Below are 16,756 nucleotides of genomic sequence, written 5' to 3'. Positions count from 1 at the left end.
AACATCGCGCTTTACGGCAGAAAGCAATGTGACTATTACTGACGTAAAACATCTCAGGCGAAATTAGGTTTAGCTTCAGGTGGTTGTTTGAACTCAAGTAAAGTTGAACTTATTTTTTTTAAATTGCTATCCACCAATAAACCAACACAAAGGGTACATGAAGTCACACACATATATATGTTTGAGGTAAGTTTAGTAAGTATCCAAGCCTTCAACCTGATAGTAATTAACTCATTATTGCAAGTATGAGAATGTGATAGTTGTCTTCAAGCTAACCAAAATCATGCAACGTTGATACCATTACTTTTGGTAGCTTTGTAAATATATGTCTATGTGTATCTTTTTTACTCAATGAACTTATTCGTAAAGGTAACATTTAAAAGAAGATGACCGAAGCAAGTGTGAAGATTCACAACAAAGGTAAAGGATGCTAATGCACCATAACATTCATTTTTATATGTTAGTACAAACATTGAATTATGCAACAGTTTATAATACAGTAGTCTATAGCTAATGTTACTGTGATTGGCGTTTTTGATTCATACATATGACTCTTGATATTTGAAGGCAGCTCAGATCCACCACAGCTTCCCTCCCTCAGGACAAGAAAAAGGCCATGTGACAAGCTTTCCTCTACTGATGTTGACCACACGTTTCAACAACAGGTAATCATGTGTTGTTTTTTTAAGGACACCATTATTCTATTAAAGCCAACAATAATTCCTCTTAATTTCAGGATATTGGAGATAATAATGTAGCTGCATCTGTGTTCCCAGTCCCCTTTGCAGGTGTCTGTTATAATTTCTGTACAAGATCAGACAACAGCACAGTCCTCTCTGATCAAACCAGAAGTCATCCCTGACAAAAAGGGTGAGGAATCCACTGACAATGAGGCTGTTAAAGAGCAACAAGAGGCAACAGTCACCCATCCAATCAGTGATCCTCAACTCGAAAGGTCTCCTGTTAGGGATGACAGCAAGAGCAAGGAAGAAGAAGAAATGACAGAGAAATATGACAGGGCACTCTCTCAAACATGCACTGATCAACACCAGGTCTTTTTGTTGACCCCTGAAGAAGCACGTCAGTCAGGTTCAACTGCTTTGGAAGATCATCAGAGAACAAAGAATGACCTTCAGTGTGATTTAGTAAGAAACCAAAAAGTCAACCAAGGTATACCAAGTGATGAGAGCATGGGTGACAGCACAGAACACAAAACTGAAGCAATGACAGGAGAGCCGGTCAAAAAGAGAAAAAGGATGGGTATGTGTGGTCTTACAGAGAAAGAGCGAAGTCATTTTTTACAGATAAGTAAGAGTGTAAATGGACAGACCGGTAGAGAGAAAATTGAACGGCAGATGTCCAACAATAAAGCTGACATTGAATCGTCTATCTTACCACCATCACTCCTCCCAACCCCTATGGCTGGCATTGCAGGACCGGGCGAGGAAGAGGTATTTCACTCCAGTCATGAAAAACCAGTTGACAGGTTAGTCCAGAATTCTTATTTTATTTACACTAAACATTTTCATGTAAAAATGAAGGTTTTGTTCAGAGGCTTATTAACCTCACATTCTCAAAAGTATGATGGTTGCAACTATACAACTGTGTGTTAAGCGAGGTACACAGAGACCCCACACAACAAGGAAAAAACGTATCAAGTGTGTGGTGTACTGGAGAAGACTGACACAGCACACCACACACATAAAGATAGTTCCAGGGACAAATGTGAGACTCCTCCCTCATACCAGATGTCTGTCATAGTACCAAATCTGACGTGTCAAATGCAGCATGGTGCCACATGGCATCCAAATTGGTGGAAAATACAAAGGAAGACGAAAGAGTAAGTATAGTAGTAGAAGGAGGAAAAATAGATTAAGCAAGGCTAATTGTTAGTTTATCTGTTAACTAGATTGCGGTTCCAAACTCTTTTCTTTATCATTTTTATCGTGGTGAATGGCTCAGGAGACACAGATACATTATAAAAACACTCAACACAATTACCATGTCCAGCAAAAGCGTGAGCTTCCATTTCACGTCACAATCACGGAGTCCATGGATCAGCCAAGCCTGATGTTGACCGCATGCATACGTATATGTATTTACGATGGTAAATATTGAGCAGGTTTAACATTGTTGTATTGCACTATTTTCCAAGGTCTTAACACACACAACACCAAAGGTCAATCGCTCAGGGTAATTGTTTAGAGATAATCGGCCCTTTGCTGACTTTGATCAGAAAAGATGAAAAATGCCCAAATTGGGGCCGATTATCAGTATGTGTACTCCACTTTGGAGGTCATTTTGAGTAAAATCATAAGCTGCAAAATTCCAAATTAAGTTATGAATGACAATAAGATAGGTCCTTCTTCTTCAAATGAAGTCAAATGTGTTCTGATAAATAAGTCAAGATAAAGTGTAATAACTGACATACAGATAAGTAACATGTTGAGACGGTTTCATTTTGTTTGTTCAAACAGGCCAGAAACAGAAGTCCGCATTCCTGCCACTCCTTCTGACGGGAGCGACATTGTGTGCAAGCAAAGTTGCTTGTATGGCAAAAGTCATGACCATGGAGAGGGCCCAGTTCCTGCTCCGGATCAAACTATAGACACAAATTCAGACCCACTTGCAATGGAAGAGGAACATCATTTTGAAAACCCAAATCCCCAAGAAGTGGACTGTGGATCATCAAGCATAACTTTTAGCAACCTGGAAGTGCATTGTGTTGCCATAAAAATTGATAAGAAAATACATGATATATGTAGCGATAGTGTGGACTGTGACGAAGACAAAGCAAATGAATCGTCTGCTAATGCCCAGCAAGGAGATGGCTTTGTCAAACTCTGTGAGGATGTAACCTCTGGTGACTCGGAGAAGAACGACATGGTATGTAGTGTCTCTGTACCAAAACCCGTTTGAGCATTCATGCGCATGCACATAAAGACCCCCTACTGGTGCTCAAGCACTTGCCCTTTTGCTCCGGATGAGAAAAGTGCCCTTTCTGCTGGTGCACCATTTTTGTCATCATTGATCAATATTTAAAAAAATAATAATAACCCTGTCATCAGTACCCCCCGCCCCCAAATTGTTTTGAGATCTGACGGGCAGTTGTTTGAGTTCTTATTAAAGAAAATTGTGCCCTGCAGCGCTCATAGACAACCCCTCCCACACACACACACTTTGCCCCTTATTCTTCCTCCACTTTTCTGACTAGCAGTGCCGAGTGCCAGTCTGCTGGTCTGCTCTGACCTGCAGCATCAGACAGACAGGTAATGACAATATTTGTTCAATCCTTGATATTTCTTGGTGCAAAAATAACCAAAATACTTAACATTATAGAACCGCTAACAAACATTACGTGGCAACTGGTCCGATGTTTCTTAAATACACACACAAAAAGTTGTGTGTGGGGGGGGCGGCCATGCAGAACGCATACGCCACACGTATAGTACCAATGAAATCATGAAATCCCTCATTTCAAAGCCTTGTCCAGATGTTTAGCGACCTTTGCTATGTTTAATAAAAAGAGAAGGGAAAAGAGATACAGACAGCTGCTGCAGACAGAAAATTTTAGTTTTACTGTTTTACTATTTCACTAGTTTTAATCAGCCACCCATTCTCTGTACCGCTTCTCCTCAGTCGGGTCATGGATGTGCTGGAGGTGGGGTACACCCTGAGCTGGTTGCCAGCCACTCGCAAATAGACAACTAGTCACACCTACGGGCAATTTAGTCTTCAATAAACCTAATATGCATGTTTTGAGAATGTGGGAGGACCACAAAGTACTCACAGAACACCCACTTGGACATGGGGAGACCATGCAAACTCCACAAAGGAAGGCCAGAGCCTGGATTTGAAACCTTAATCTCAAAACTGTGAGGCAGATGTGCTAACCAGTCATCCACAGTGCCCCCATTAGTTTTATTTAATTTCAAATCTTTATTTTGAATTATACTCATGAGAAAGCCTGAAGAAAAGATGACCACAAACATTTCGTCCAAGCTACGACTGTAATTGTGACCTTAAAATGAAAGATTGCCAATTGGGAAACGATTTAAAGGTTGCGCTGTAGCTCGACATAAATCCTATTTAAAAGTAATATTTGTTTTTTTTTTTGCACACAGCCTGGTGATAATGATGAGCCTAATCCTGGTGCTGTGATCACAGAGTACCCGCAAACCATGAACACCACTGACCTCCATGGATCTGGTTGCTTCGATTTTGTCTCAGACTCGCAGCTCAACAACATTACGATGTAAGGAGACATTCACTGTCAGACATATGAGTATAGTAGTATAAAGTCAATTTATGTTTTTTAACATACAATCCTTACCAATGATCCTCAGGTTTATTCAAGGCCTTCAAGGTACTGTAACTGTTTGCATCATTTCCTGTGGCAAAAAGGCACAGTTAGGCAAGTGTCACAAAAGCAGCAACTTGGAGGGTACCACCCTGGCAACAGTACTTTAACAGCACATGACCAAACAAAAATGTTACAAAAGGTATACATACTGAAATAATCATGATCCCGTCTAAATTTGGTCACAAATTTACTTATTCTGTTGTATGAATGACAACAAGTAGATTTAGAACTGTGGATTAATTATAAACCCTCCAGTTAGTGGCGGTTTCTTGTATATCAAATTAGATGCTCAAGATGGACCAGAGTTTTTATTTCACTGATCATATTTATCATGTAGTGTACTTAAGTCACAATGACTGTTTTATGAAATAAAAAAAGTGCAGGGGGCATTGAATTGCAAACTCCCCTTTAGGTGGGAAAGGATTTGATTGTTCTGTTTTAAACGTCACTGGCATCAGTAGATGAATAAAAGTACACTTGTCGTAAATCGTAATTTTCAGATCAATTGAGTAAAATTGGATAATTTCCCGTGGCACACCTGATGATGTCTTATGACACACAGAAGTTGGGAATCACTGAGCTGGAATGCAGGATAAAATATGACAGTGTACTGAGAGCAAATATCAAATCTGCTGAGCAAGAACACCTGAACAGTTGTGCTCATAAGTTTATATACCACTTTCTTTTATTAGTGGTCAGGTGAAGCCATTTCTTATCACTTAATTTCTGTGTGACATTTTAAAATCATAATAATAACCGAAATCACCCAAATGGCCCTGATTAAAAGTTTCAATAGGCTTGAATGTTTGTTCCGATAATATACACACACGTTGACACACACAGGTTATAATGGCTATTAAGAGTGAGTTTCCACATCTGTTCCTTGTGTGATTGTAATTGGCGTCTGTGTATAAATAAATAGTCAATAAGTTTGCACTCACTTCTCTTTATGGTATTCCTGCAAGCAGGGTATGTGAAAACTCAGAGAAAGTGGACCCTGACATGAGGGAAAGTCTGAACTATCCGTTTCAAAGAGGCAGGAATTCAGACTTTTGTATGCTAAATTCTGACTTGCAGCAATCCCATCGATATTGAGGCACACACAACTAACTCTAAAATGAAAGGCTGGCATGTCCAAATTAATTGACCATACAGTATATGTCTAATCTCACACACTGCAAACTTGCACTCACATCGGTGCACCCATCCATCCATCCATTTTCTACCGCTTATCCGAGGTCGGGTCGCGGGGCAGTAGCTCTAGCAGGGACACCTAGACTTCCCTCTCCCCAGCCACTTCATCCATCTCTTCCGGGGGGATCCCGAGGCGTTCCCAGGCCAGGCGAAAGGATGTAGTCTCTCCAGCATGTCCTGGGTCGTCCCCGGGGTCTCCTCCCGGTGGGAGATGCCTGGAACACCTCACCAGGGAGGCGTCCGGGAGGCATCCGTATCAGATGCCCCAGCCACCTCATCTGGCTCCTCTCGATGTGGAGGAGCAGCGGCTCTAGTCTGAGATCCTCCGGGATGACCGAGCTTCTCACCCTATCTCTAAGGGAGAGCCCGGACACCCTGCGGAGGAAACTCATTTCGGCCGCTTGTATCCGGGCTCTTGTTCTTTCGGTCACGACTCGTGACCATAGGTGAGGGTAGGAACGTAGATCAACCAGTAAATCGAGATGTTCGCCTTTCGGCTTAGCTCCTTCTTTACCACAACGGATCGATACAAAGTCCGCATCACTGCAGACGCTGCACCGATCCACCTGTCGATCTCCCGTTCCATTCTTCCCTCACTCGTGAACAAGACCCCAAGATACTTGAACCCCTCCACTTGGGGCAGGATCTCATCCCCGACCTGGAGAGGGCACACCACCCTTTTCCGACTGAGGACCATTGTCTCAGATTTGGATGTGCTGATTCTCATCCCAGCCGCTTCACACTCAGCTGCGAACTGCTCCGGTGAGAGTTGGAGGTCACGGCTTGATGAAGCCAACAGAACCACATCATCTGCAAAAAGCAGAGATGCAATACTGAGGCCACCAAACCGGACCCCCTCTACGCCTCGACATGGTCCACTCGGACACGATGTCCCCCGCCTCTCCCGGAACATGAGAAAAGTTCTGTCGGAGGTGGGAGTTAAAACTCCTTCTGACAGGGGATTCCGACAGATGTTCCCAGCAGACCCTCACAATACGTTTGGGTCTGCCACGTCGGACCGGCATCTTCCCCGACCATCGGAGCCAACTCACCACCAGGTGGTGATCAGTTGACAGCTCCGCCCCTCTCTTCACCCGAGTGTCCAAGACATGCGGCCGCAAGTCCGATGACGCGACCACAAAGTCGATCATTGAACTGCGACCTAGGGTGTCCTGGTGCCAAGTGCACGTGTGGACACCCTTATGCTTGAACATGGTGTTCATTATGGACACTCCGTGATGAGCACAGAAGTCCAATAACAGAACACAACTTGGGTTCTGATCAGGGGGGCCGTTTCTCCCAATCACGCCTTTCCAGGTCTCACTGTCATTGCACTGTCATTGCCCACGTGAGCACGTGAAGTCCACCAGCAGAGCGATGGAGTCCCCAGTGGGAGCGCTCTCCAGCACCCCCTCCAAGGACTCCAAAAAGGGTGGGTACTCTGAACTGCTATTTGGTGCATAGGCACAAACAACAGTCAGGACCCGTCCCCTCACCCGAAGGCGGAGGGAGGCTACCCTCTCGTCCACCGGGGTGAACCCCAACGTACAGGGTTGGGGTTCAGTGAAGACACGGTTTCCAGAATGTATTTGCCCCTGCAGAAGACATGACACTACATTGTTATCTGGATTACTCTCTGCACCTCTGCAAGCAACACCAGCAATCTCTGTGTGTATATCAATCCATCCATCCATTTTCTGAAGTGCTTGTCCTCACTAGGGTCGCGGACGTGCTGGAACCTATCCCAGCTATCTTCGGGCGAGAGACAGGGTACACTCTGAACTGGTCGCCAGCCAATCGCAGAGCACATATAAACAAACAAACATTCGCACTCACATTCACACCTACAGACAATTTAGAGTCTTCAATCAACCTACCATGCATGTTTTTGGGAGGTGGGAGGAAACTGAGTACCTGGAGAAAACCAACGCAGGCACAGGGAGAACATGCAAACTCCACACAGGCGGGGCCAGGATTTGAACCCCGGTCCTCAGAACTGTGAGGCAGATGTGCTAACCAGTCAACCACCGTGCTGCCAATTATTTTGCAGACAAACAAAATATCTGGGTTACCTGCAATGATCTGTGTAATTGATCAAATTCAGGCAGACCTGAACAAATACAGGGCATCATATCTGTGTTATACTTGAGTCTGTCAATGCAGACAGATGATGCAACAAGCACTGTCCCAGGAGCAGTGATGTTTTGAAGGAGTACTCATTGAATATCACTGGGAAAAGATGTGACCAAGACCATTGCAACCTTTGTCATTTCAACTGCTGGTCTGGAAAATTAGCTACAGTCCAAATAGTAACTGAGTGCTTTCTGCTGTTTGGTTGTGTGTGTGTCTTGGCCACATTCATGCAATTCTGAGACTCTCTGACCACTTTGTTGCATAGTCCAAACATCAGTCAAAAAAACAAATTTCTTCATCAGGTGAGGATATAATAATAACAATGATGTTTTGGTCGCAACCTAAAACTTGGAAAGGTTGACTGCGGCAACTTGCTGTGCTCTGCCAACTTGCATTCGAGACAATGCAAAGTTTCATAAGTGTGTTTAGGTGCCACACAAGCTCCACTATATCTTTGAGCATGAGAATCTCCCAGATGTTATCTCCCTCAGGTACACAGTCACCAATATAAAATGGAAAAATCCTGATATTAGACCAGTTCTCATGACCATTTCCACCAATGGTCTCTTTGGATGAAAATCCTTTGCCAATTGTTTGAGGCTGATCAGTCTTGTCAATGAAGGTGTCATTGAAGGATCTGATGGTGTCATTTAGCATATATAAAGTAAAATACTTATTGGAACTCAGGTTTGTCAGACAGAGAGACGCAACCTCAATTGGGACAAAGCCTTCCAAGACACTCTTCAAAATATCAAGAGGGTCACCCTGGACCACTTGAAAGTGTTTTAGACTTTTTGTAAGAGGATACAGCCCTTTCACCCCAGAGGTTTCACGTAAGCGTGAGTCTTTCATCACCTCTTGCATATGTCATGACAATCTTTTTCTCCCAAGTTTCAAGAAATTGGAACTTACCTCTTGTAGCTGAATGTCACTTCTAGAAGCCATGCAGACTCCTAGACTCCTGCAAGTGAATGGGCGGCAAGGTTATCAGCTGTTACACACTGGACTGTTCCCTTTACAATGGCACCTAGCTGCTCTACATAAACACCTGCTGTTCTAATGAGACAAGATCGTGGATAAGAGGTTGCAGAACTCTTTCAGAACCACACTTTTTGATCGCGGAGGTGTTGCAGAGTAACAGCTGAATAGAGTTCATTGTTGATCCGGGTTTGGTAGCAATAACTCAATACAGTGCACACATTTTGCATTACAGTTTTGATGTTCCTAAACGATTGGCAACTTCAAAGTCATCAAGTATCTGTGCAACAGTAAATTTATCCATTGAAAGATGGCAATTTTCCTTAATCTCCATCGGCATATGAACAATATTCATGTGCAAACGTGCACCATTTCTGACATTGCTTGGTCTAAAATGTCAGTTTTATTTAACAGTTTTTGGAGCATGTGTTGTATGGGGACATATACAGCTGTTTTGGTGCCCTTTTAAACAACATATTCTATAGGGGCAACTTATTCTTCACATAGGCTGCCCTCCTTTTTACGGTTCTTTTGAGAGCCACGTTTGCCACACAATGATGCCAAAACTTTCTGAAACAGCAGATGTCTTTTACCACCCATTCATCAACATTTGGAGAATATTTCTTGAGAATTGCCTTGACGTTACTGTACAGTAATGGTTGTGACAGGTCATGAATTTGGCAAAGGTGTTTCATCACTTTTTGTACAGCACTCTCTGGGATATGCAGGATATTTTGCATTTTCAGTAGCAGTGATGCTAGATTATGTTCAAGCCGTTTTCCTCAACCATAAAGATCATCACAGGCTTCTCCCATGACTTACTGTACATATACGCTTGTTTGTTGTCTTTCATATGTTAGTATTTCCATAATTCATATTAAATATAATAAACTTTAAATGGTTTGTTTCTATTCCAGTGAGGACCAAGCAAAAAAGGATAAACTTGTTAAACCCTCACGCCGTGAAGAAGATGCCTCAGGATTGATGTGTGGGCTCATCAAGGAACTCTCCTTTCTAAAGTTTGTCAATCTCTCCTCTATTTTTCTGTTGATTTGTTGATAGATCATAATCCATTCTCTTTCAGTCGAACAGTTATGGCCGCTCATCGAGAGATTGAGAACATGCGGCGTGGCAGTAAGAATTCAAGAAACTTACCCCGCTGAAATTTTGGTCCACCACGATCCCAAGTTCATGGTCTTTTGTTTTTGTTATGTTATTGGAATATTCGAATACTTTGTAGCACAAACTATATTTTGATGTTCACATATTGCTTTATTGTTGGCATTTCTTGCCGAATAAAGCTGGGTATATTATTTATATCCTAACTTATTTCTCATCGAGCTGTGTCTAAAAAGGTAATCCTTTCACTTAATCAGGACCACAACATAAAATAACAAACAAAGTGTTCGTTTCCAATAGTTATAATTTGGGTTAACAAGAATACACACACACTTTTCCTCCACAAACGGATAGGAGCTTTAACAATTATTTTTCAAGGTCACATGCATATACTGAACATAAGTTTCAAGAACGGGTATTTGCACACTCCATAACAACGAGTCATTAAATCTAAAAATAAAAAGCGAGAGAGAGAGAGAAAGTGAGAGAGAGAACATGACATAATTGAGTAGCGTTGTGAGTTATTGCTTAAAAGGGATATGTAAAGGGGGGGATCCTCCACAGACAGCGGTAAGCCGGTCAGGTTTTAAAATATGTAAAACAGTTCGCAGGCAATAACTGTCAGCCGTTGTCTCAACAGCATTTAAGCAGAAAATGCCTATAATCCAATAGAAAAAAAAGGTACACAGCAAACGTGCCAAGTTAAGATCAGTTTTGTTCAACACGCGCACAAACAAAAGCAAAACAACACACACCGCACGCGTGTTGAACCAGTTCACAGTCAATTAAACGTCATCTTTGCGTGTCCCATCTGGGAGAAACCACCCCACTGCAGCGTCAACGTCTGGACTTGGTGTACACTGAACTGTACGCGCTGTCAACCTTCGGGCAAAACCGCTTGGTGTGGGCGTTTGCGCCCGTGGCTCCGCACAGTGGACACACATAGTGGCGCAGATAAGGGCACAAAACCTCTCCTGAGTGGTTCTTCAGCCAGTGGGAATTGTAGACTGATTCAGTCTCCCCGTTGTGTTTACAAAAACTGCACCTCATGCTCTCTGGAGATGGGAGGGACGGTCTCTCCTGACGCGCCGTCGTCCCGCGAAATTGTGGACCGCTAGGCGCTCCTTTCATCCCCGCTTCGGTTGGCGGACGAGCAGAAACAATCAACACGTCGTCCCGCAGGCCACCAGCTGGCTGTCGCGTGCTGAATCCTAGACTCGCAGATCCAACAAGAACAGCTGGAAAAGCAGATGTCTCAGGGTCGCTTCTTTGGGCGAGTGCGTTAAGGCGCAGGGAACCCCAAGCCGCACCTACGTCAACTTTAGAGGCCGCTGGGGGAGAATGGTCGGGGGTATTCCGACTCACCATTCCTTGGATTACATCCGACAGTCCCATGTAGTCTTTCCAGGGCTGAAAACTTTTGCTATTAGATTCCATGAAGCGCGACGAGTGATTACGAAGCCCCCAAACCATGCAGCCCATTCTAATTACTTTAGGCCCTTGTGGGTCGCACTTCAAATGGATGTTGACTTCCACAAAAGGTCGCACCGCCAAGTGTCCCGCGCAGGTCTTTGATTATAAATTGAGCACAAGTGGCGTCGCGTGGTCTGCGTGTGAGAAGCCAATCAGACAGAGACTATTGATCAGACGCGTGCCGCTTGAGCCCCGCCCACCTAAAGTTGCACTTTTACTAAATATAGCATTGCATTTACAGTAGAAGAATTATACACAGCCCAATGCGCAAATGTTAGAGCATTTTAATGGGATGTGAGCAGGGGCGGCACTTGGTTTTATGAAGTGTATGTGTGTTGCACAACCACAAAATTTAACAAATATCTAATAAAGACGACGAAATTGCTTTTTTAGTTTGGACTGATTTAACAAAGCTACAATACTGTGAAAAATGTAAAGTGTGTGTGTGTTATCTTAACAGCAACAGTATATACTGTACAATCATGAACCCAGTGTTGCGCAAGCTACCATTGAAATTGTTGTAAACTAAGCTACATAAAAGGATAAAAGTAACTAAATTACATAAAAAATACTGGATTGAGCCTATTCTAAAAGAAAACTACATTTTAAAATGTAGTAGTATTGGATTGCAAATGAATACTTAATTGTAAAATTCTCAGATAATGCTAATGCAAGACCAATGTCTTGGGCTGTGCACCGACAGCACAATGGCATTATTAAAAACTCAACAGTGTGTACCAAATATGTATTATAGTTACAAATGTGGTTGTGAGTTTTGGCCCAACCTGGAAGAAGGAAGCTTGGAATTTGTAGTCTCTTCTTGGTGCTCAATTTATTTAGTTTTCAGAAAAATAAAGGGGGGAAATTGTTTACTACTGCTTTAAAGTCTGTCAAGCAGGAAATGAAAACGTAAATTTAATACGGGGTGGTTCATACTAGGGGCTTCAACACTTTACCCTTCACACTCAGCCTGCCACCAGACAAATCACATTCAGTAAAAATCAATCATCCAAACGAATAACAATAATCATGTGTAATACATTTTCATGAATGAATAGGTGTAATGGTTGCTTTGCTAGCTGCCTTCAGGTCATCTGCATTGTTAGGTCTAGTGTCTCATCTTCCTCTTGACAACAGTTTGCTGACCAATCAAGCGCAGCAACACCATAGTCACTGAAACAGCTCTTGGTACGTTTGGCAGTGTGGGCAGGTGCCAAGTCCTGCTGGAAAATAAAATCAGCATCTCCATCCAGCCTTTCAGCAGAGGGAGACATGCAACAGATGACACGGGAACCTCACATCGCACTGACTGTGGAAACTTCACACTGGACTTCAAGCTATGTGGATTCTGTGCCTCTCACTCTTCCTCCAGATTCTGGGACCTTGATTTCCAAATGAAAAAAACAGTCCAGTTCTTTTTACCTTAGCCCAAATAAGATGCTTTTGATGTCTCTGGTTCAGGAATGACCTGATACGTGGAATGCGACATTTGTAACCCATGTCTAGTATTCTTCTGTATGTAGTGGCTCAATGCATCAACTTCAGTCCACTCCTTGTAAAGCCCCCCCAAATCTTTGAACGGATTTCGCTTGACAGTCAATTTCAAGGCTGTGGTTATCCCTGTTACTGGTGCACCATTTCCTCCCATAACATTTCCTTTCATTGAACTTTCTGTTAATATGCTTGGATACAGCACTCTGTGAACAACCAGCTTCTTTAGCAATTTCAAGTCAAGTTTATTTCTATAGCCCTTAATCACAAAGGAGTCTCAAAGGGCTTGAAAGACCCACAGTCGGGAAAGATTGATGAAATACCCTAATCTAAAGCGCCCAATCGGGCAACTCAATACGTAAAACCACATTTGGGGAAAAAGAAACTTTAAGAAGGGACCGCAGATGGTGATTACGTGTTGCAGTAACAAGTGTGTTACGCATAACAGGATTGTACAACATACCGGAGCACAAACGTTGAAACCCCTCATTCTCATCCACGCTGTTTGTTTTGCGGTTGCTGTTGCAATGCCGAAGGTGGTAGAATTGGCAATTGACATTTTAAGTCTGTGCAAAATTAATTTGTAGTTTGCAGGATAGCTGACTGGAAAGTCTGCTGCTAGCACTAATCGCTATTCAGCTACTTTGGGCTACTCTGGGTGTTGTTGTGCTAAAATAGGCCGCTGGGCTTTATTTTGTTTTTCCAACATACACTACCTCATTCCAAACCCAGCATGTGCCCACACTGTTGCATTTAGTGGCTATATAGTGCTGCTGTGCTGCGCCATGCCGCTAATAGCGCTGATTAAATTCCGACAAAGCAGCTATGTCTATCGGCTTGTGACAATTCTAGTTTAGTATTGTATTGTTGGCAAGCAATGCTGTTATGCTGCCCTACTTTGTGCCACGGGCACATGATTGCAGCAGACGAACACGGCTTTATTGCGTAACACCAGGGTTTCCCACATATACATTTATTTGTGGTGGGCCGCCACTAATAGATTTTGCCGCTATCTGTTCGTCCTCGCCGTGAATGTAACGTGTCATTACACACCAGTCAGTAGGTGGCATATGGATTACCTTCACCAAGACACACAGCTTGATCTGCCAGAAAAGAAGCGGCTCAAGATGAAGCAGACCACCACCGCAACTTGTGAGGGACACGAACACAGGTAAGAATTAAGTTAAACAAGTAACGCTGTCACAAACCAACAACAACAAAAAACCTTGGTACACATATGTCACCAAACAAGTCCAGAACTTCAAAGAGGGCATATTTATGTTATATTATACTGTATTTCTGTTAATGTAGCTGTAAGCTAAACATGTGCATAGACTGTTTGTTTTGGATGGTGAAGTTTGTGGTAAATCCTTACCCTTATTTAACAACTATCGCCACAACTCCCGCTGCGTTTGTTGTTTTTCCCAATGAAAGGTAACCAAAGAATGAACTCACACTCATTGCAATTTGAGCCATACTTCATGATCCAGAGCTCAGTACCATTACAAAGTCACACACACACGGAATTCCGGGCCATTTTTCCCTGCCACCGAACCTCTCGTCCACAGAGTAGACCGAGAAAAAGAGCTCCTCTCCCTCTTGGCCCTTACATTTATAGTTTATGCGTAGACACTTCTAGATGTTGCTGCTGTGCCTACGCCCCATAGGGTTCTTGGTGATAAGCGCCACCCGAGAGCTGGTGACGCAGGTACTCTCGCTGATGTCGTCAAGAGCCTGACTTGTTTTCAGTTCGTCGGCTGTCATCCGGGGCCACTTCTTGAAACATCTGAGACATCCTGTGACTTCCGCCCTTCTGTGACAAACAAGATAAAAATACACTTGCCCGCATATTGCCAAAATGTCTATGTTTATGCCCAAAATAATTTAAATTAAATCTACTTATTGCAATCCAGGTTAGCTACTCTGATTATTTGATTAACTGAAATATTGCATGATTGTTTCATTAGAGCGGCACGGTGCATGACTGGTTAGAGCTTCTGCCTCATAGTTCTTAGGACCAGGGTTCAATCCCCGGCCCCGCCTGTGTGGCGTTTGCATGTTCTCCCCGTGCCTGCGTGAGTTTTCTCCCACATCCCAAAAACATGCATGCTAGGTTAATTGACCCCTCTAATTTGCCCGTAGGTGTGAATGTGAGTGCGACTGGTTGTTTGTTTGTTTATGTGTGCCCTGCAATTGGCTGGCAACCAGTTCAGGGTGTACCCCACCTCCTGCCCAATGATAGCTGGGATAGGCTCCAGCACGCCCGCGACCCTAGTGAGGAGAAGCGGCTCAGAAAATGGATGGATGGATGTTTCATTAGATGAAATACAACGTATTTGGCCATCCTTACAATTCCCTCTCTTGACCTCAGCTATCCTGAGGTCAACCAAACTCATTTAAGTGCAGAAATTTAGAGATTCCCCCTTATCACCACACTAACTTTAGCAATATTAGATTTGAAATTTTGATTCATGCGTTCCACTTTCCCCTGGGACTGGTATACTGTGCCAAATGAGTGTTTGAGGCCAAGTACTGCCTCAACCTTTTGAAGGTGTTAATTTTTAAAGTGACTGGCATTATCTGAGCGGATTAATTCGATTTAATAATCAGAATAATTGTCTTGTCCTGTTTTTCTCATGAGTAGACAAACAACCATGAATGGAGGACATACAAAAATGAGAAACTGAAAAAGAAATTAAAAATCCAATTTGTAACCTTTTATTAGTTTAAGAAAATGCATGTTTTAAAATTGCTTTGGATGGAATTGCCTCAAAATGAACAGTCCAAAGTAGCAGTTGGGTTTGCGTACATTCCGTCCGTCCCACCATCCCATCTCTCGGAAAGGTTTGCTCTCTCTTTGGCTCTGGAAACAGCAAGCGCATACATTTTTATTTTGTAAACATGGAATTTCATAATTGTACAGTTATTTTGTAAGACTATACAGTACATATGGATGAACAAGGACTGCATTTTGAACTGGTTGCCAGCCAATCGCAGGGCACATAGAAACAAACAACCATTCGCACTCACAGTCATGCCGACGGGCAATTTAGAGTCTCCAATTAATGCATGTTTTTGGCACGTGGGAGGAAACCGGATTGCCTGGAGAAAACCCACGCAGGCACGGAGAGAACATGCAAACTCCACACAGGCGGGGCCGGGGATTGAACCCGGGCCCTCAGAACTGTGAGGCTGACGCTCTAACCAGTCGTCCACCGTGCCGCCACTGAAACTATAAGAGGCACAATTGTGGCAAGGCACACATCTGGGCAAGGTTTCCACAAGGAAGGTCACCTATTTTTTAAATTCGTGCATACATATACATATATACATATATATACGTATACATATACACATATATACATATACATACATACATAAATATACATACATATATACATATATATATATATATATATATATACATACATATACATATATATATCCATCCATCCATCCATTTTCTACCGCTTATCCGGGTCGGGTCGCGGGGGCAGTAGCTTTAGCAGGGATGCCCAGACTTCCCTCTCCCCAGCCAATTCATCCAGCTCTTCCGGAGGGATCCCGAGGCGTTCCCAGGCCAGCCGAAGGACGTAGTCTCTCCAGCGTGTCCTGGGTCGTCCCCGGGGTCTCCTCCCGGTGGGACGTGCCCGGAACACCTCACCAGGGAGGCGTCCGGGAGGCATCCGAATCAGATGCCCCAGCCACCTCATCTGGCTCCTCTCAATGCGGAGGAGCAGCGGCTCTACTCTGAGATCCTCCCGGATGACCGAGCTTCTCACCCTATCTCTAAGGGAGAGCCCGGACACCCTGCGGAGGAAACTCATTTCGGCCGCTTGTATCCGGGATCTCGTTCTTTCGGTCACGACCCACAGCTCATGACCATAGGTGAGGGTAGGAACGAAGATCGACCGGTAAATTGAGAGCTTCGCCTTTCGGCTTAGCTCCTTCTTTACCACAACGGACCGATACAAAGTCCGCATCACTGCAGACGCTGCACCGATC

The 16,756-nt window shown here is 43.5% G+C and overlaps 3 protein-coding genes across 3 annotated transcripts in view; 1 reads left to right on the top strand and 2 right to left on the bottom strand.

Annotated features, from left to right (window-relative positions):
* The first annotated feature begins 57 nt into the window (after positions 1-57).
* Positions 58-9,902, top strand: LOC133404374 (uncharacterized). Its single transcript, XM_061680198.1, has 8 exons — positions 58-186; positions 370-420; positions 568-665; positions 777-1,486; positions 2,478-2,886; positions 4,125-4,255; positions 9,586-9,687; positions 9,753-9,902. The coding sequence occupies exons 2-8, from the start codon at positions 387-389 to the stop codon at positions 9,829-9,831; spliced, it is 1,563 nt and encodes a 520-aa protein (XP_061536182.1). The 5' UTR covers positions 58-186; positions 370-386; the 3' UTR covers positions 9,832-9,902.
* A 670-nt stretch (positions 9,903-10,572) lies between these two features.
* On the bottom strand, positions 10,573-11,269 carry nanos3 (nanos homolog 3). Its single transcript, XM_061680225.1, has one exon. It carries the CDS (start codon positions 11,267-11,269, stop codon positions 10,625-10,627), a length of 645 nt encoding a protein of 214 aa, XP_061536209.1. The 3' UTR covers positions 10,573-10,624.
* A 3,117-nt stretch (positions 11,270-14,386) lies between these two features.
* The window catches only part of si:ch211-286b5.4 (afadin- and alpha-actinin-binding protein), a 27,745-nt gene continuing 25,375 nt past the window's right edge, over positions 14,387-16,756 (bottom strand). The window contains exon 12 of the mRNA XM_061678890.1: positions 14,387-14,564. Within this exon, the coding sequence (XP_061534874.1) occupies positions 14,387-14,564 (178 nt within the window). The remainder of the gene's footprint in view (positions 14,565-16,756) is intronic.

The sequence above is a fragment of the Phycodurus eques genome, chromosome 6 (genome assembly GCF_024500275.1).
Source record: "Phycodurus eques isolate BA_2022a chromosome 6, UOR_Pequ_1.1, whole genome shotgun sequence".
NCBI lineage: Eukaryota > Metazoa > Chordata > Actinopteri > Syngnathiformes > Syngnathidae > Phycodurus > Phycodurus eques.
The sequence above is the reverse complement of the archived record's forward strand: the minus strand, read 5'-3'. Positions and strand labels throughout refer to the sequence as shown.

Bases quoted from the DNA above. Each gene is read 5' to 3' on its own strand.
- LOC133404374 (XM_061680198.1), top strand. From the start codon at position 387: ATGACCGAAGCAAGTGTGAAGATTCACAACAAAG. The intron at 421-567 runs GTAAAGGATGCT...TGATATTTGAAG, and splicing joins TGTGAAGATTCACAACAAAG to GCAGCTCAGATCCACCACAG. The intron at 9,688-9,752 runs GTTTGTCAATCT...ATTCTCTTTCAG, and splicing joins AAGGAACTCTCCTTTCTAAA to TCGAACAGTTATGGCCGCTC.
- nanos3 (XM_061680225.1), bottom strand. From the start codon at position 11,269: ATGGGCTGCATGGTTTGGGGGCTTCGTAATCACTCGTCGCGCTTCATG.